This window comes from Cnephaeus nilssonii (genome assembly GCF_951640355.1).
Source record: "Cnephaeus nilssonii genome assembly, chromosome: X".
NCBI classification, from domain to species: domain Eukaryota; kingdom Metazoa; phylum Chordata; class Mammalia; order Chiroptera; family Vespertilionidae; genus Cnephaeus; species Cnephaeus nilssonii.
Genome location: NC_137071.1, coordinates 110,174,583 through 110,194,962, shown reverse-complemented (window position 1 = coordinate 110,194,962; position 20,380 = coordinate 110,174,583). Strand labels below are relative to the sequence as shown.

Below are 20,380 nucleotides of genomic sequence, written 5' to 3'. Positions count from 1 at the left end.
TTTTTAAACCTGTTTAATGTAACTAATAGAACATTTAAAACTATGTATGTGGCTTGCATTATATTTCTATTGGATGGTGTTGCTCTAGTATATTAAAAAATAGGGTTTGACTTTTAAACATCTTTACAGTAGTACATTTCTTTTTTAAAATATATTTTTTTATTGATTTCAGAGAGAGGAAGGGAAAGAGAGAGAGAGAGATAGAAACATGAATGATGAGAGAGAATCATTGATTGGCTGCCTCCTGCACACCCCCTACTGGGGATCAAGCCCACAACCCAGGCATCTGCCCTGATGGGGAATCGAACCGTGACCTCCTGGTTCATGGGTTGACGCTGAATGGCTGAGCCATACCAGCTGGGCACAGTAGTACATTTCTTGCTTTAAGTAAGTATACCTATACAGGAGAAATAGACTTATTGCAAGAGAAGGACACAGGAATGGAGATTTGCAAGTGGGGAAACTGATTATAGAAGAAAGTCAGCAACGTGCCTCAGTTACCTCTCAGTCTGGGGTGAGGGGGAGTGGGGTGATGATCAATTGCCTGAAATAAGTGCTTTCATTCCCCTAGCTCCATCTGATCTTCTGGTTGGGACCAAGAGAGAGGAGGGAAAGGGCATTTTGAAACTTCTTTCCCCTTACCGTCTTAGCCATCGAGCTGTGGGTGGGAGATAGTGGCAATGTGACAGGAACTTTCCCTCGACATGTCTGGGCCACCATCCCTGCCCAAGAGAAGGAGGAGGAATGAAGCGAGCCCCTTCTTCACTCCCAGGGCCATTTGGTAGAGCTGCTGCCGCACCTCCTTCTGCCAATAGGCATAGATGAGTGGGTTGAGCAGGGAGTTGCCCACACCAAGCAGCCACAGGTACCGTTCCAGTACTAAATAGAGGTGGCACTCTTGGCAGGCCACCTGCACAATGCCAGTGATAAGGAATGGGGTCCAGGACAGAGTGAAGCTCCCAATGAGAACAGCCACAGTGCGGACAGCCTTGAAGTCGCTGGGAGTCCGTGGGGGCCGGTAAGCTCCAGCCGTGGCTCCTGCATGTTCCATCTTCCGGATCTGTTGGCTGTGTGTAGAGGCAATCTTGAGCATGTCGCAGTAGAAGAAGACAAAAAGGAGCAGGGCTGGGAAGAAGCCAGCGCAGGAGAGTGTCAGCACAAAGCGTGGGTGAAACACAGCAAAGAAGCTGCAGGGCCCCTGGTAGGTGGTCTGCTGGAATATGGGGACTCCAAGTGGGAGGAAGCCAATGATGTAAGACACCAACCACAGACCAGCAATGCAGGCTCCAGCCACAAACCCATTCATGATCTGGAAGTAGCGGAGAGGCTGCTTGATGGCAAGGTACCTGTCAGAGGCAATCAGCATGACTGTGAGGACAGAGGCAGCTGCGGAGGAAGTGACAAATGCCATCCGAAGACTGCACAGGGTCTTCTGTGTGGGTCGAGCTGGGTTGGAGAGCTGGTCAGTGACTAGGCCAGAAATCGCCATGCCAAGCAAGGTGTCAGCCACAGCCAGATTCAAGGTGAAGCAGAGACTGACACCATCATTTCTGTGGATCAACAACAGCTCAGCCACGGCCACTAGTGCATTAGCAGCAATGATGAGGGAGGCCAGGACAGCAAGGATCACTCCAAATGGGAAAGATGACTCCATGTCTGGAAGTGGCAGGATTTCCACTTACCAAGGCATGCTGGCTCTCTAGATCAATTTTTCATGGGCTGGAGAAGAAGCTGTGGATTCAGAGCTGCAGCACCATTCTGGCCATCACTGGCAGTCCAGGCTGGCAGCTTGTCATCTTTGGGATCCTGCTGGTTATTAAGAATCACTCACCCTTCCCTTTTCGGTCCTCAGCCTCTTGCTTCTCCAGCTCTCTCAAGGCAGCAATCCCTGTGCAGACCTCCCCTGGGCCCTGAGCTAGTCCCTCCCCCTCCAACAACCAAGTTACTAGACAACTTGAAAGTACCTGCTGTACACTCTCACCAGGCTCTCTCTCCTTTCACTGATGCTTCACAGACTTTGGAGGGACTGGAGCATCAGCAGATCTCCTGTCTGGCAGATGATACAAATGACTAACTACACCTTTTCTTCCTCCACAGCTTGATGTTAAATTTCCACTTCTTTTCTTCCTCAGCCTCAAGCTTAACAACTAATCTCATCTTAGTCAAGCATTTGCTCAATAACTAATTCTCAGTTACTATAATGACTGCTTTTAATGAAGCAAGATGATCATAATCAGTTGAAGTGGGAAGTGAGGGCAAGCAAGCTATTTCAGGGCCCAGCACACTTCCAGGGGATTTATCATACATTTAAGCTGTTTCTTATCTTTTGCTTCCTAATGCCTCAGATTCTAATTTTCTCAAACAGGGTGTTCTGTTTCCCTCTTTCTCATCCCTCGGAATTCAGTCAGTTTGGGATTTAGAAGGGAGAGAAAAATCAAGCTGAGAACTGTAAATAGCCTTCATTTCGTTTAGAATAGAGCCCATCCCCATCTAAGGCTGTGTCTGTGAGATATATGCACTGAAAAATTTTCTGCACCATGAATGTCAGGCCATGTTTCTGGTCATGAGTAGTAGCTGCCAGCCTTGCCTTTATCTTGTAACCTTTCATTTCTTTAAAAATTGTTTAAAATAGATTTTTGTTGATTTCAGAGAGAAAGGGAGAGGGAAAGAGAGATAGAAACATCAATGATGAGAGAAAATTATTGATTGGCTGCCTCCTGCGCACTCCACACTGGAGATTCAGCCCACAACACAGGCAAGTGTCCTGACGGAGAATCAAACCGTGACCTCCTGGTTCATAGGTTGACCCTCAACCACTGAGCCACACCAGCTGGGCTAACCTTGCCTTTCTTGATCTTTGTCTTTCTTGATCCTGTAGACCTAAGATATATCTGGGACAGGAGAAGAGGAGGTGGACTGCATTCTAGAAAGCATCTGCTCTAATGTTTGTGGAATTTTCCATTTTCCAGGGATAGAGTTTGGTCAAAGGGTGATAGTGTTGTTGAGGCAGGTGAGATAGGCTCAGGAAGGGCAGCTGTGTAGGTCACTCCTATTTTACCGTAGGTTGTATATCCATTTGCTCAGGTACATTAGAACTAACCTTTTGCCTGCTGCTCTCTTCTTGGATACCAAGAAGAGAGGGGTGGGGAGAAGAGTTGTTAGAAGCTTATTTACACAGTTCAGGTGACAGCACAAATGGGAAAGGTTATTTTAAGTGAGGGAGTGGAGCAAGGTGCAGAGTTGGAGGCAAATATATTCAGATGTTTTGACAGACTGAGTGGGCCTTTGGCAGATGTTTTTCCTACAAAGGATCAGAAAGGCTGTGGCGTGGGGACTTGGTATTTCAGTTGCCAGCCTGAGAACTGTTCTTATTCTTTGTTACATCCATTAGGCAGCTGATTTCAGTTGCTTGGCACCTGGCCTAATTTTATACGTGGATCTAAGGTGTGCTTGTTTCCCCAGCCCTAGACTCCATTCATGGAGTCAAGATGGCCCAATATGCTCAAACCTGAGAGTGCATCAGAATCCCCTATGGGCCTTGGGCCTCATCCCCAGAATTTGGGATTAATTAGGTCTGCGGTGGGCCTGAGAATCTGCATTTCTAACAACTTCCCAGGTGATGCTGCTGCTGCAGGTTCAGAACCACTTTGAGAACCACTGCTCTAGTGAAATGATTCTTAACCTTAGCTGTGTAGTGGAATTACTTGGTAATTCAAAAACAACTGACATTTGGGCCATACACCAAGAAGTTCTACTTTCATTAGTCTGGGATATGACCTATGCTTCTGGAGTCTCAAAAGTTTCTCAGGTGATTCACATATTCAGGCAGAGATGAGAACTACTGTCCAATGGCAAAAACACAGGCTTTGTAGTCAGGACACCAGGGGTCTGGCCTGATACTATCTGTGATTTTGCTTGGCTAAATAACTTCACCTCTCTGACTTAGATTTGACCGCCTCATATGTATCATTGGAGCAATAATAGCTACATGACAGGGTTGCGGGGATGATAAAATGAGTATGATGGATGTGAAAGGGCTTCATAAACTGTAAAATGTTACACAGGTATTTTTATTGCATGTTTTCTAGTCTCTTGTTAATCAAAGTATTTATCAAATCAGGTATTGGTATGACATGAGATCTTGGTACAAATACAGAATTTCAGGTCCTACCCAAGACCTACTAAAGCAGAGCTTCCATTTAAATAAGATTTCCAGCCAAAACTGGTTTGGCTCAGTGGATAGAGCGTCGGCCTGCAGACTGAAGGGTCCTGGGTTCGATTCCAGTCAAGGGCATGTACCTTGGTTGCGGGCACATCCCCAGTGGGGGGTGTGCAGGAGGCAGCTGATCGATGTTTCTCTCTCATCGATGTTTCTAGCTCTCTATCCCTCTCCCTTCCTCTCTGTAAAAAATCAATAAAATATATTTTAAATAAGATTTCCAGGTGATTTATATGCACATTAAGGTTGTACTTTTCTCTTTCTCACTCTCAGGTGCCTGGTTGTATTAGTTTTCTCTCCTGCAATAACAAATTGCTGATAACTTAGTAGCTTAAACAACACAAATTTATTTAAATTCTCCAGGTCAGAAGTCCAAAAAGGGTCTTAAGGGGCTCAATTCAAGGTGCTGACAGGGCTGCATTCCTTTTAAGAGGCTCTAGGGGAGGATAACTTGCTTGCCTTTTCAGCTTTTAGATGCTTGGTACATTCCTAGGCTCATGGCACATCACTTTGATCTCTGATTCTTTAGTCACAACTCCTTCTCTGACTCTGATCCTCCTTCCTCCCTCTTTAAAGACCCTTGTGGTTACATCAAGTCTTCCTGGATAATCCATATCTTCCCCATCTCAAGACCCTTAACTTAAAATACCTTTTGCCATGTAAAGTAAAATATTCACAGGTTCTGGGTATTAGGACATGCACATCTTTGAGGCGGGGGAGCGTTATTCTACCTACCATATCAGTATTCTCTGCTGCCAGGTCTCTTCTCCGCAGCGGGGGCCAAACATGGCAGGGATCTCCCTTTTCCACGTCCCGCGCGGAAAGAGAGATGAACGAACCGGTTCTAAGTGGAGGCGGCCAGGGATTGAGAAATAATAGAAATAAAGAAAACAAGATGCAGAAATAGATTCATGAAGCTGGGGCTGGGTGGGACGCCATCTTTCCTCTCTCATGGAGAGGCAGCATGACAACGACCCTGAGCCACACAGCAGATTTATTTTATATCCCAAAAATCCAGGAAGTAACACCAAAACTTAGGATCAAAGGAGCTTATTTGCATTCTTAACTAGGCCCCAGCATTACTGGATTTACATATCCAGACCCGCCCCTGCTGACACCTGGGCTGCTATGAAGTCAGAACTGATTAACATGTCCAGCCTCATTGGGGAAGCATGTTCCCAGGGCGTGATTCGCCTACGCTCTGAGTTCAGCTGATGAATAATTAAGGAAATGCCCAGGTGCCTCCCAGGTGGCCCTCTACAGTTACATCAAGTCTTCCTGGATAATCCATATCTTCCCCATCTCAAGACCCTTAACTTAAAATACCTTTTGCCATGTAAAGTAAAATATTCACAGGTTCTGGGTATTAGGACATGCACATCTTTGAGGCGGGGGAGCGTTATTCTACCTACCATATCAGTATTCTCTGCTGCCAGGTCTCTTCTCCCTCCACCCCATAACAGATGCTTTTCTCAGTCTGCTATTTCTTTGCCCATACCCTAAACATTTATTTCTCTTCCTTTAACCATAAACATATCCCTGTTTCTGTCTTGTCCTCTCAGGAACCCACAAGCTGATTCAAACTAGTATAGGCAACCTTGTAAAATACTGAGCTCCCTGTCATTGGGAATATGCAAGCAGAGGCTGAATACTCACCTTCCTGGAGGACCTTAGATGGAATTCCTGCAGTGGTGCAAAACATCATTACTCTCATTGAGTTGTCTTTCAGTCCCTACACAATCTGTTTTTGATGGGCCCCTGGAGTCTTTTCTCTCCCTCAGCTCCCTCCCTTCTCTCTTAGCTACCTCCACTTCTATATCAGCCTTGGTCTTTTATACTCCTTTTCTGACACTACCACATGGTCTCAACTGTGCATCCTAGATGTGTGCCCATGCAGTGAGGTCAAGGCCACAGAGAATGTGGTTCCTTCTTGGGAGGTTGGTGGCTGGAGCTTACAGTCCTGCTCCACTGGAGTTGGCTGAGGGCTTTCACAGTCTCTGGAATGGAATGTCAACAAGGCAAACAAATGGGGGATTGATAAAGGGAAGGAAGGAAAAGGATGAGAGGGTTTATTCTCTGGTCAAACTATCCCATAATGAATGCATTAAAGGCTGGTCATACTGGATTGTCACCAAGCAGCGCAAAAAGATGCTTCATCCACCCTGAGGGCTTGAGGCTGAGGACCAGAGGTTTTGGCTGGAATGGGAAAGGAGGAGACACCTGGCTTCAACACAGCCCACCTTCAGAGCCAGGCCGTTCGAAAAGGAGCTCTAGGAAGATATCCAAGGCAAGTTGTGCCTGATTTCTCATGGTTCCTAGACCAGCCATCTGCCTGTGATGGTTTAGTTGCATCTTGCCCAAGGACAAAGGCAGCAGTAACATTTAATATTTTTTTCTGAATGACTAGACTCTTACATCCATTACTATGAAATATTACGCAACTGTGTGAAAAATATGGGATAAGGTTTATACATCTTGACACAGAGAGACCTCCAAGCTATGTTGTTGATTGATAAATCAAGTCACACATCAATATATAGATTCTGGGCTCACTTATGAAAATAAAACCCCAAACCCCATCTATATGTGTGTATAAATGCACAGAAAGGAGATTGTTAACAGACAGTGAATAATTTTTTAGGAGGGGAGTGGGATTGGTGAGGGAGGGTGAAGACTCACTGTCACAATTTACTTTGAATACTTTCTGACTTGTTATATATTTTCATAGTGAGAATGTAGTCAAGTAATTTCAAAAGAAAAAAAACCTCAAAACTCCCCCTTCCTATTCTAGCTTAGTCATTAATTTGGAAAGGCCTTTTACAGACCACAGAAAAATGCAGTGTATATTTATATCTGTATTTGTAGATATATTTATATACATGTGTATATATTTATGTGTGCATATATAGTTACTATCCTACCTAATAAAATGGTAATATGTAAATTATCATCACTCCGCTACGCCCACGATTGGGCCAGCGGGAGGCGCAGGGGGTGGGACTTGGGGTGGCCGGGGTAGCCGATTGGGCCAGCCAGACGCTGAGCTTGCGTTGCGCAAGCTCAGTGTCTGTGCCATGGCTGTGCTGCGGAACAGAAGGGGCCTCTGGGGCAGCGAGCTCACGTCCCGCCGCAGACCATCAAAAGCATGGGAGCTGGGTGCCTGTCTGCTCCAGCACCAGGCCTTTCAGAAGCCTCCACCGAGCCGGAGGCTTCTGAAAGGCCTGGTGCACCAGCGGACAGGCACCCAGCTCCCCCTCGATCAAAAGCGAAAGCGTGTAGGGGACCCTACACGTGCATGATTCAATCATGCACTGGGCCTCTAGTCCTACCTAATAATAGACAAATATGCAAATTGACCGCACCTTCGCTACACCCAAGCCACGCCCACCAGCCCAAGCCATGCCCACCAGCCAATCAGGGTGAGTATGCAAATTACCCGACCAAGATGGTGGTTAATTTGCATACGCTGAGGGAGGGAGGAGTGAAGACTGAAGACAACTTAGAAGGAAGAGGGAGGAAAAGCGGAAAGCAAGGTGGCTGCCAGAGGGAAAGCCCAGGCGGGGCGGAGCGGGGCGGGGCCGGGCGGAGCACGGTGGGCGGCAGCGGCCGCAGCGGCCGCTTGCAGGATTTTTCCTGCAAATGGGCTACTAGTATTTATATATTCTTTGCTCATATTTTTACCTTTGTGTGTGTACTGGGAGAAAGGGTAGGGCAAGATAGGGTGGGAGATTCAGTATTTGAGGCTTTAGTCTCTCATTGAAGTGCGAAGTACTTTGAGGAAACAGACCTAGCCTTCTGGGGTCATCTGAGCCTTCTTGTAGCAATGATGATACCAGCTAACATTTGTGGGGCCCTTAAGTGCTGAGTACTGTGCTAAATATGAAACATGGATTCTTGTTTCATCCTCACAACATTTCTAATACCTCAATTTTACAGTTGAGGAAACCAAGGCACAGAGTGAGTGAATTATTTGCCCAAGGTCACATAGCTTGTAAGCCATAGATATCGGAAATTGGCATACAAGCCATCAGCTTGTGTAGGACAGCCATCAAGAGTTTGTCCTATCTCATACCAACCATAGAGACCACATATTGTCCTCTTTTCTTGCCAGTTATGTGCTTCTGTGCCTTTGCACATCCTGTGACCTTCAACTTGACACTTTTATGCTTTGGGTTTTTTAAAAATACATTTTTATTGATTTCAGAGAAGAAGTGAGAGGGAGAGAAAGATAGAAACATCAATGATAAGTGAGAATCATTGATCTACTGCATTCTGCACGCCCCACACTGGGGATTGAGCCTGCAACCCGGGCATGTGCTCTGACTGGGAATTGAACTGTGACCTCCCGGTTCATAGATCAGTGCTCAACCACTGATCCACACTGGCTAGGCATATGCTTTGGGGTTTTCTTTAGGGTGCTTGAGCTGAGATTAAATAGAAGCCCTTATTTTTGGTTGTTGCTAAAGCCCAGTGATTGTGGGAAATGAGGATAATTTTTACCCTAAGCCCAAGGAAATATATAAATCTGGACTCATATCTATATACCTCTCTGTTTATCTTCCTGCTCCTTCTTTCCACTCTCGCTATTGCCTCTCTCATCTTCATCCGCACTATGGTTATGGTCTCTTAACTGCTCGTCCTGTTTCTCCCCATGCTGACATCCCTCTGCTAGCATGTTTATTGAGTGCTTACTCCATGCCAGTTACTATGCTTGGAAAGAGCTTTTCATACATTCAAGTAACATCTTGTGAGCTAGATGTTATTATCCCCAGTTTACAAATGAAGATGAGGCAAAAGGAACTGCCTGAGATTATGCAATGGGGAAGGAGTGACAAAACTGGGATTGAAATCTAGTTATCCTCACTCCTGGCCCAGGATTGGAATCCAGTTATCCTCACTCCTGGTCCAACGGTCTTTTTGCTACTTGTGTTGCAGAATCCTGTGTGTGGTAGGGTGAAAAATGACCCCCAAAGATATCCATGTTCTAATCCCTGTAACCTGTGAATATGTTACCTTACGTGGCAAAAGGGCCTTTGCTGTTGTGATTAAGGCTCTTGATATTGGAGATTATCCTGGATTTTCTGGGTGGGCCCAATGATAAAATCATAAGGGTCTATATTAGAGGAAGGTGGGAGATCAGAGTGAGCAGTATTAGGGTATATGACCGCAGAAGCAGGATTTTGGAGTGATCAAGGAAGGGGTCACAAGCCAAAGATTGCAGGCAGCCTCTAGAAGCTGGAAAAGCCAAGAAACAGATTCTCCCCTAGAGCCTCCAGAAGGAACCAGGCCTGCGGATACTTTGATGTTAGCCAAGTAAAACTGAGTTCAGATGATTGATTTTGAGAACTGTAAGCTAATAAATTAGTGTTGTTCTAAGTGCTAAATTTGTGGTAATTTGTTAGAGCAGTAACAGGAAACGAATAAACTGAGCTATAGGGTTAATATGAAGAGACAGTTAAAAAAAACTGTGTCCTGGTTATATTGCTGCTTGGCAGTGCTTACTGACTAAGAGACATTTGGTTGCAATACTACAAAAGTTCCTACTTAGCCAGGAAAGAGAAGCTTGAAGGCCAAAATGCCAATGACCAGGAAGCCCAGCAGAGGGCAGGCACTCTGTAGGGAGAAAACAATCCTTGGAGAGGCTTTGCTCCCATGTAGCTATATAAACAGGTAGGTCTCTAAAAGGAAAGATCCTTCCAGGCACTTCTGGATTTCTGTGATTGTGTTGCATCTTGGCCAAGCCTTCATGCAGGCCAGAGGAGCATGGTGAATATGAAAACCTTTTCATTTGCCACTCGGGTACAGACCTTTTTTTGCTCCTTTTATTTATTTACTAGAGGCCCGATGCATGAAATTTGTGCATGGGTAGGGTCCCTAGACCTGGCTGGCGATCAGGGCCGATCAAGGGGGTGACCAGCAGGGCGATTGGGGGGGGGGTGGCACTGGCACCCACCTTGGCCAGCCTGGTGCCACCTGCTCGCCGGCCCCGCCTCCCCACCGCTGCCACTGGTCGCCTCCCTCTGCGGGAAGACTGGCGGGGCAATTGGGGGGCCCCTGCTAGCATCCATGTTGGCTGGCCTGGGGCCTGCGGGCTGGGGGCAGCTCCTGCGTTGAGCGTCTGCCCCCTGGTAGTCAGTGTGTGTCATAGTTACCAGTCGTTCCACCGGTCGTTCCTCTATTCAGTCAATTTGCATATTAGGCTTTTATTATATAGGATATTGTTGGGCTAGTACTTTGAAATCCTTTCCTCTCATGCAGAGTAGGAGTTGGGTAATGAGGCATACACATTTTTGATTCATTCCCATGGCTTATGGAATGGAGTGAGGCAAGAGTTGAAAATATATGTCCAATTAATACTTCTTGCATTTTTCATTGAAAGTAGTTTTTGAAAGCTATTCTTCCAAAAAGACTGCACTGAAGGGGTCATGCTAGCCTGAATTGTGTATTGCAGCCATCCATATCTTAGCTATTCCAACTTTTCCCCGAAGAGGTAGTGGTAAAATTTGGGGATCAAAACAATTTGGGGGTTATAACAATGGCTGGGGATATTTAGAACATGAGAAGGTTATTATTAATATTAGTAATACCTACCTCTGATCAGACAAACATTACATGCATGATATCATTTAATTCTCACAACATCCCTATGAAGTGATATTATCACCAATGCACCAAGAAATTATTGAAGCCAACTAAATTGATAAAGGTTTTACAGCTAGCAAATGGTGGAAGTGGGATTTGAACTCAAGTCTGTCAAGACTCAGAGTTTATATTCTTCTAACTTGCTACCTGTTCTCTCCGGAAGGTAAGTTGCTGAACAGAGATAGAATAAAAATGTGTGGCATCATCCTATAGCTTTGAAAAACTGTGTTCAGCCTCTTGAGAGATGCCAAACCCCAGCACCCACGAGAACAATGCTGCCAGCCAACATGCAATGTCATTGTGGCATGAGCTAAGACAAGCCTGCTCTGTGCTTCATCTCTGAGGGCTTCGCTTGCCCCTCAGCCTGTCTCTGACCACCTATTTGCTCTTCACAATGATATGTCTCAGTGATCTGGCTTCTCTGCCTCATGGCCCACTCACTCCTTTCCCTAATCTGCACTATCTCCTATTCCCTGGATCAGTGTTTTACCTGGCACTCCTGGTAACTGGCTTCTTTACCTTTGTATCAATATGGCATCCTATGATCTTTCTCAGCAATAGTACACCCCAGGAAAAGTCTGACTTGGGACAGTGAAAATGACCGAGAGGAGGGCAAAAGTTGACTATGTAAGGAATCTTTTAGAGAATAGGGGGTGGGGCAAGAGTCTTTGGCTTATCGAGTGCCTACTCTGTATTTACCTGCTTAGATGCAATTGTGATTACCATTTTGGAACTCCTGCTCTAGGCAGGCTCCTGTCATCCCTTGAATATTCTTTTCCATTCAGCTCCATTTAGATTGGCCTAGCTCTACTCCTCATCACACCTGCTCCGTTTATTCTACTCAGTTCAGTTTAGCACACATGCTCCATAGGCCTGCATGCCAATGGGGACTTCACATTATGAATTTAGAGTAAATGTGATTTGTGATGACAGGTAGATTCCACTTGACTAGAGCTATACACTCCTCAGCAACTTCTTCTCTATTCTGTCCCTTTCTTACTTGGAACTAGATTCTGCCTTTTAAGTCAGCTCATCAAAAACTTTGGCAGCTTCTGAAATGTGTGCTGCTTGAGGTATGGCAAACTGCTGTTTTGGCATGGACAGTGGAGGAAGGGTGAAAAATGATAGCCAGGTGGTATGAGAACATCTGTTGTGTGTTTTCTAGAAGGCATACTCCCCCCTGGCCTCCTCCTCCTCAAGAGTTTGGTATTCTCTATCCAGCTCCTCAAGTTTCTACCTAAATGTCAGATTGCTGGGAGCAAGCAGCTGTGATGAGCCTGGATGGGAGTCCATGGGGGTGCAGTTGTGCTTCCATTTCATCAATATTTGATTTATATAACTCATGCACGTTTTCCTGCAACAGCTTCCTGCTAAGCTTTACAAACTGCTCTCAATTATCTGTGGATGACAGTATTCACAGATAATCCTTAGATGCTCTAAGGCAGTGGTCCTTGGCTGTTGTTTCTGAACCATGGAAACTTTTAATTTTTTTACTAGAGGCCCGGTGCACAAAATTCGTGCACTGGGGGGTGTCCCTCAGCCCAGCCTGCACCCTCTCCAATCTGGGACCCCTCGAGGGATGTCTGACTGCCTGTTTAGGCCTGATCCCCCTCACAATCCAGTACTGCTGACTCCCAACCACTCACCTGCCTGCCTGCCTGATTGTCCCTAACTGCTTCTGCCTGCCAGTCTGATCACCCCCTAACCACTCCCCTGCCACTCTGATTGATGCCTAACTGCTTCCTGCTGGCCCAATTGCCCCCAACTGCCCTTCCCTGCAGGCCTGCTCCCCCCAACTGCCCTCCCCTGCAGGCCTGGTCGCCCCCAACTGCCCTTCCCTGCAGGCCTGCTCCCCCCAACTGCCCTCCCCTGCAGGCCTGGTCCCCCCCAACGGCCCTCCCCTGCAGGCCTGGTTCCCCCTCAACTGCTCTCCCTCCCCTTCAGGCCTGGTTGCCCCCAACTGCCCTTCCCTGTTGGCCTGGTTGCCCACAACTACCCTCCCCTGCCAGCCATCTTGTGGTGGCCATCTTTGACCACATGGGGGTGGCCATCTTGTGTGAGAGTGTGAGGGTCAATTTGCATATTAACTCTTTATTATATAGGATATTTTTTATTGATTTCAGAGAGGAAGGGAGAGGGAGTGAAAGATAGAAACACCAATGATGAGAATCTTTGATTGGCTGCCTCCTGCACACCGTCTACTGGGGATCGAGCCCACAAGCCAGGCAAGTGCCTTCACCAGGAATTGAATGGTAATCTCCTGGTTCAAAGATTGATGCCCAACCACTGAGCCACGGTGGCTGGGCACATGCAACCATTTTAGAATCTGATGTAAGCATGGACCTTCTAAAAAATGCACATGTTCATTACATGCACATCATGACTTTAGGTTTATATCCCTGGAAGAGATCCTCTGTTGTTAACACAATACATAATTTTGTACTCCCTTTATTTCTCCAGGTAACCTGTAATTAAGAAACAGATCTTTAAACAAAACATTTAATCAGTTTTTTTCAACTAAAGGAAAGTGTGGTCCACACCTACCCTTTTAGGTTTCTATTTTGCTTCCATCAGATAGCATTACCCCAAAGTCTTCAGTATGGGGGCAGGTAAGTACAGGATGGATATACCAGTATGGGTCCTCTGGAGTCCACTATCCTTATGGGGACATTGTTTGTGGATCAATTGAAATAAGTGGTGGAAACACTGAAAAATTAAAGGTGATTATATCAAGAACACTTTTTTGCAGTTTGACAATATTGGTCACCTCTTGCTCTCTTCTTGAATTCTACTTTCTCATGATGCTTCATTCTCATTTTTCATCTTCCTCCTCAGTCTCCTTTGTTGGCTCCTCAGGCACTTTTGACTCAACAATTTCCAAACTGAATTAATCAGTTTTCTCCCAGAGCAGTCTTCCTTCCTGCCTTTCTTAGTTTGGCAAAGAGGGTTACTGCCCAACTAGTCTCTCAAGCCAGAAACCCAAGCATCCTTCTCAGATGTTTTCTCACTACCCACATTTGATTTAGTCAACCTGTTATGCCACTGAAATCTGTTCACTTGGTTCCTGCTAACCACAGTCAACTGCTCTCCCAACATCAAGATTTGTGTGCATTAATCCATCCTTTATACTGATTCCAAGGTGATCTAAAATAAAATGACCATTGTATTCCCAGAGTCAAGGGAGCATATTTGAATAGTCTTTTTTCACATATGTTTTCCCTTGAGACTGAGCATGTTTACCTTTGTAATCTCAGCATCTAATGCAGTGTCTGCATATAGCAGTTCCTCAACAAAAATGGCTGCCTTGTTGGTTGGTTGAATGACTGAATGATTGAGCTGTATGATTACTTATCATTGCCTACAAGCTGGAATCTGAGCTTCTTGGCTTAATCTATAAGGCCCTTCATGAAATGGCCTGAATTCTTCCATCTTCCTGGGATGCCCTACCCCTTTCTATCCCCTAGTCACACCATACATTTTTCACACTTTGATGCTGTTGCCTCTGAAGGCTCTTCTGCTGGTTCCTCTGCTCGAAATGTTCTCTCTGCATGGCACCCATCCTCTGTCTTCTGTCTACATGGTGACTGCCATCAAGACCCAATCCAACTGCACCTATCTCTCTAGCTCTCCCCCCAACAATCTGCTTTCTACCCCCAGCTCCTTCTACCCTCAGTAGTCTGAATGAAATAATTTCTCATCTGGTTTTAATAGCATTTCACTCATACCTTCATTATGACATTCATCACTTTGTATTATATTTATTCACACACACACACACACACACACACACACACACACACACACACAATGAGTGGCCAGATTATTATGACCACCTGACGTTTGTAGGCAATTAGCCGTACACTGCATCCTATGGGATATGGAAGCCGAAGGCTTGTTCGGACACCTTTGCTGTCTGCAGTTACCAAGATAAAACGTCTCCAATTCGCACAGGAACACAAGGATTGGACAGTCGAGCATTGGAAAAAAGTCATGTGGTCCGATGAATCACCTTTCCAGTTGCATTATGCAGATGGCAGAATGAGAATTTGGTGGAAACAGCATGAAAGCATGCACCCCACATGCATGAGTACAACCCTTCAAGCTGGTGGGGGCAGTGTTATGGTTTGGGGCATGTTTTCCTGGCATGATTTGGGCCCTTTAATTCGTGTGGAACAATGTCTGAATAGCATAACATACCTAAGTATCGTTGCTGATCAAGTTCATCCTATCATGTTGATTGCGTATCCCAATGGAGATGGCTTCTTCCAACCAGACAATGCGCCATGCTCGTATTGTGAAGGAGTGGTTTCAAGAACATGAGGGAGACTTTACCTTGCAGTCTGCAGCCAAGGTGATCCTGCTAAAATGTAAATCAGAATAAAATCCTTCCATGGTTTCTTGCCTCACATTGAGCAAAATACAAAGTTTCTACTCAACATGGCCCTGCCTGATCTGTTCCTCTGCCCCCACTTATCCTGTGCATAGTGGCTAAGGATGCAGATTTTGGGTGACACTACCTGGGTCCAAATCCTGGCTCTACCATTTACCATCTGTGTGACCTAGGGCAAGTGAATTAATCACTCTGTGCCTCAGTTTAATCTGCAAAATGGGGATAATAGTGTCTACCTTATAGGGTCATTGTGAGAAGTAAATGAGTTAATGTGAGTAAAATACCTAGAAGAGTGTCCGGTACATATTGGCTACTAAATTAGATTTTGTTAAATAAACAAAAATCTCCTGTCATTCTCCTCCTTTCCTGCTCCTCTTCAGCCACTCTGGCTTCCTTATTGTTTCTCAAACACACTCCTGTCTCAGGACCTTTGAACTTACTGTTCCCTCTGCCTGGAATACTGTTCTTGCAGATATCCCATGGCTTGCTCCCCATCTTCTTGCAGGTCTCTGCCTTCATGTCACTTTATCAGGGAGGCCTTCTTTGGTTGATCACACTTTATAAAATAGAAACACTCTGTAACTGCCTGTATCCTTACCCTGCTTTATTTTTCCTTCATAGCACTTATCAACATTGAATATATATTTATACTAATGACCTGATGCACGGATTCATGCACATTGAAAGGAAATTAATTAGAAGGTGGCCAGAGGGGCGGGACTGGGTGACACTGGCTGGACATGCTCTGGAGCCAATCTCCCATGGTCCCTCCCTGGCTGGCCACACCTGAGGTGGTGCCGTGGCTTGAAGGGCATCTGTGGAGTGAGTGGGGTCCCTCTGGCAGGTAGGGTCTCTTGGCCTGGCCTGCAGGGATTGGGCCCAAACCAGCTCTCCGACATCCTCTGAGGGGTCCCAAAGTGCAAGAGGGCACACTGCAAAGTTGTTGTAGTACAGGGTGTGGAATGCAAACGTAAGTGTGTAGTAAACCAGATTTGGGGCCGACAGTGTCCCAGCAACAACATAACCCATGGCCTAAAGGTGGAATTGCGTGGCCCCACAAGGAATTGGACTACCTCCTTTCTGGTTTTGGGGTATTTCACCCAAGAACCACCCCTGCCAAGCCACTGCAGCTCAGTAGCTCCTGTGTTGAGTGTCTGTCCCCTGGTGGTCAGTGTGCGTCATAGTGACTGGTCAGAAGGTTGGACACCTAGCATATTAGCCTTTTATATATATATAGAGAGAGAGACTTGAGGCCTGGTGCACAAATTCATGCATGGGTGAGGGCTGGGTGGCCCACCCCAACTGGGGCCAATCCAGCCAGGCCTGCCAGAGGGAAGGGATGTAGGAGGTTGGCTGGCTGGCCCCACCCCTGATTGGTCCTCCCCCCCCCCCCATTGGGGATGAGGGTGGCCAGGGGGAGGGGCCATGGGTGATTGGCCTGCCAGCCCCGCCCCCTGGTTGAACTCCCAGTCAGTTGAACTCCCACCCGAGGGGACAATTTGCATATTAGCCTTTTATTATATAGGATGTTTCTTTTCCTTTTCCCCAACAAGAATGTAAACTGTAAGAAGACAGGAACTCTGATTGCCTTGTTTACTGTTATAACCCCAGCACCTAGAACAGTATCTAGCATATAATAGTTGTTCAATAGATATTTGAATGAATGAGTGAAAGACAGAAGTGAGAATATAAAGTGTAGAGAGCGCCTGGGAAGGCACATTGAGCATTTCTTTAATTATTTCTTTAGTTATTTCTTTAATCAACTGAGTCCAGTGGCATTGGCAGAGCCATGTCCTGGAGACATACCATGCCAGAGGCAGGTACGTCATCAGCCTGACCCTTAGCTCAGGTGCCAGGGAATGGGTTTCATTATCTAAGTTCAGCCAGTTGCAAGGAACACACATAATTATCTGCACTTTGCCAGGAGTGACGAATACAAAGAAGCCACAAAGAATGAAAAATAACAGCTTGATCTTTAGCCATCACTATAGCTTGATCTTTAACCATGATTTCACATAATTTCCTTTGTTTTAAACTCTAGTAAAACTTCCTGGAATTATACTGTATATAATAAACACGCTGCACCGGCTCTGGGTCACTGTCTCTCTATCAGAGGACAGCTGTCCCACCCAGTCCTAGCATTCTCTACTGTCTCTGTGTCTGTCTCTTTCTTTCATTTTCTCAATCCTCAGCTGCCCCTACTCAGGATTCGTGGACCACTCTCTAGCCGCGCTGGTCGCAGTCCAAGAGAGAAATACTTAATAATAAAGGTCATGATTTCTCTTCCAAGATAACATGGCAATACAAATGTAAGCAATATCTGGATAAAGGTAAGAAAATTCTCACAGTATAGAAAGGAAAAAAGGGAAAATAAAACTTTCTCCCCCTATGCTCATCTGTTTCCCTAAAGGTAACCATAGTTGTGTATATTTTCAATTTAATTAACCAACTAGTGGCCTGGTGCACAGATTCATGCACATTGAAAGGAAATTAATTAGAAGAAATATTTTAACATAGCTATTCACCCTTTATAATAGAAGTGTCAGAGATGAAAGAAAATTAATAAAATGTATATGAAAATCCTATATAATAAAAGGCTAATATGCAAATTGTCCACATGGGCAGGAGTTCCACTGACCGGCAATTAGATGTTTGCTGACCACCAGGGGGCGGCGAGGAACATGGCAGGCATCAGGATTGCAGCGCTGGCAGGCGGCGGCAGTGGAGGCCCTGCCGGCCCAATGTGCCCCAACGAGACCATGGCAGGATGGTGGAGTAGGTGAGCCTCGGCGCCAGGCCAAGGCAGGTTCAAAGGGAGGCCCCGGCCTGCAGCAGTGGCAGGCAGCCAGGGAAAGAGAGGCCCCGGCCAGCAGCTGGCAGCCACTAGGGACCCTACCCATGCACGAATTTTGTGCACTGGGCCTCTTATATAAATTGATTAATAAATAAACAATAATATGATATAACAACAACAAAGACATGATATAAAAACAACAAAAACATGATATAAAAACAACATTGATAAAAAATGACTGATAAATTGATTAAACTTATTCTAATATCTCCCTGTATACCATATTAAGAGTAAAAACACTTTCAGAGTGCTTGACTAATTTCCCTTGTGATGAAGTATTTACAATTTAAACTTTAACGTCACATGCTCTGCCAATAGTTGGTCTTCAGACATATTCTGTCGACAATGCCGCTTTCTTTCAGCTTCAGAATGTCAACAAAAACAACCAAATTCATGAACAATGACAGATCGAAACACATGCGTGCAATTGGCGCCAGTGAGAGCTTTATATGTATCGCACATGTGCGAGTCAACGTTTATTTTTAAATTGCCAGTGCACTGTCATATGTACCGGCTGGCCAGTCAGTCAGTTGGACAGTCAGATGGATGGACAATTGGTCACTTAGCCTTTTATATATATAGATAAGTGTATTGGGTGCTTACTTTGTGTGCAGGAAAATGTTTGAGGGCTGAGGTGCTGAGGGCTTAAAAATGCAGAGTCTTTACCTTCTAGGATCTTACAGTCTTTCTGTGGGGAGAACATAAAAGAATTGGGATGTGCTGCAGAATTCAGAAGTGGGAACCATCACTGTGGGCTGGCAAGGTCAGAAAAGGTTTTCTGCATGAGAGATGCCTTGATGTGAGTTTGGGAACTGGGGCAGGTTTCATTCAGTGGGAGGAGAGTGGCCCTGGGATATGGAGCTCTCTCAGCAGAGGTGTGTAGTTTGCATAATGAAAGGGGCCTTTGAGCAAATGAATAGAAGTGGAGTCTGGCTGAAGTTGAGGCTTCATGTTGGAGACCAGTGGGAGGAAAGACTAGAGAAGAGAGACTGGGCAGTTATAAGAGTACTGAAAGAGTTAGGAGGCATGAGATAATAACTCGGAACAGAACTATGAAGTGAAGAGATTAATTTGCTAGACATTTTGTTCAGCCTTTCCTTGAATGTGGGGACTGCATTTGGCTTCTTTAGCATTGTCTTCAGAATCTAGAACTGAGCTCTGCATACAGTGGGTGCTACATGGATATTATTGGTGGATATTACTAATAGCCACCTTGGGTGACAAGTTTAGAGGGCCCTATGGACCCTCACCTCCTTCCCATTCACTTATGAAAATCTCTATGCATCATTTTACATACCAATTCCTAAAAATTCCAAGCACATCCATTGAGACATCCCAGGCAAACTGGGACAGTTTTCAGCTCTCCTAGCTTCAGAAAATCTCTGCTGAACCCACCAACTGCATAGTATCAGTCTTGTCATGTTCTCCTCAACCTAAATTGTCCTCCCTTTTAATTGGTCTTACTCTTCTCTTTTTGCTTCAGCTTCCTTTGGAACTGTGATGACAAAGGCACAGCTGGTTTGAAGAATTCAACCAGATAATGCTGCATCTGCAGGGGCTACTTCAACCGTACAACTAAGCAACCCAAGATTTCTAGGAGCAGATAAAACCCATGTGCAATCTGTCACTGTTTAGCTTTCATTGCCAAGATAATTTTAAAAAGTTAATGAATAGCTGGTTTAGAGTGGGGGAGAGGCAGAGAATGAATGAAGCCTCTGTTCTGCTTCTTGGCAGGACATTGAGTTAACATGGTGAGCCATTGAGGGTATAGTTGTCATCACCACTGTAATTATCAAAGTGCTTTTATGAAAGGCTTAGAGCTAAGTCTGCACAGAACTACACAGCTCTGAACCTTTACTTGTAGACCATGCATGGTTTGAGACAAGATATTGATGTGGACACATGCAAAATGGATTCAAATCTTCAATATGGCTTACATCACATTATATGCCACTATCTCTTTTATGGGTTCCTGATGACTTCTAATTTGAAATTTATAAAGTAAGTATATCTTATCTCCTCTAGACTATTATTAGCTCCTCGAGGGCAGAGAACCCAACCTTACACTCCTGTCTACAGATTTGCTGTACAGGACAAATATAGATGCCCAGTAAGGACTGATTAAGTCAAGCAGAACCCATGGGTAGAGGCAGAGTACCTTTCATGCTAATGAATTCCATCGAACCTCAGTTTCTTCTTCTATAAAATGGGGATGGTAACTACAGACTTTATGGGGTTATTTTGAGGATAGAGGGGTCAATACATGCAAATTACT

General features: G+C 45.3%; 1 protein-coding gene across 1 annotated transcript; it reads right to left on the bottom strand.

Annotated features, from left to right (window-relative positions):
- Window positions 1–646: 646 nt before the first annotated feature.
- Window positions 647–1,654, bottom strand: GPR119 (G protein-coupled receptor 119; the record flags this gene model as incomplete). The annotated part of the gene is made up of 1 exon (XM_079765494.1): window positions 647–1,654. One exon carries the CDS (start codon window positions 1,652–1,654, stop codon window positions 647–649), a length of 1,008 nt encoding a protein of 335 aa, XP_079621620.1.
- Between the last annotated feature and the right edge of the window lie 18,726 nt (window positions 1,655–20,380).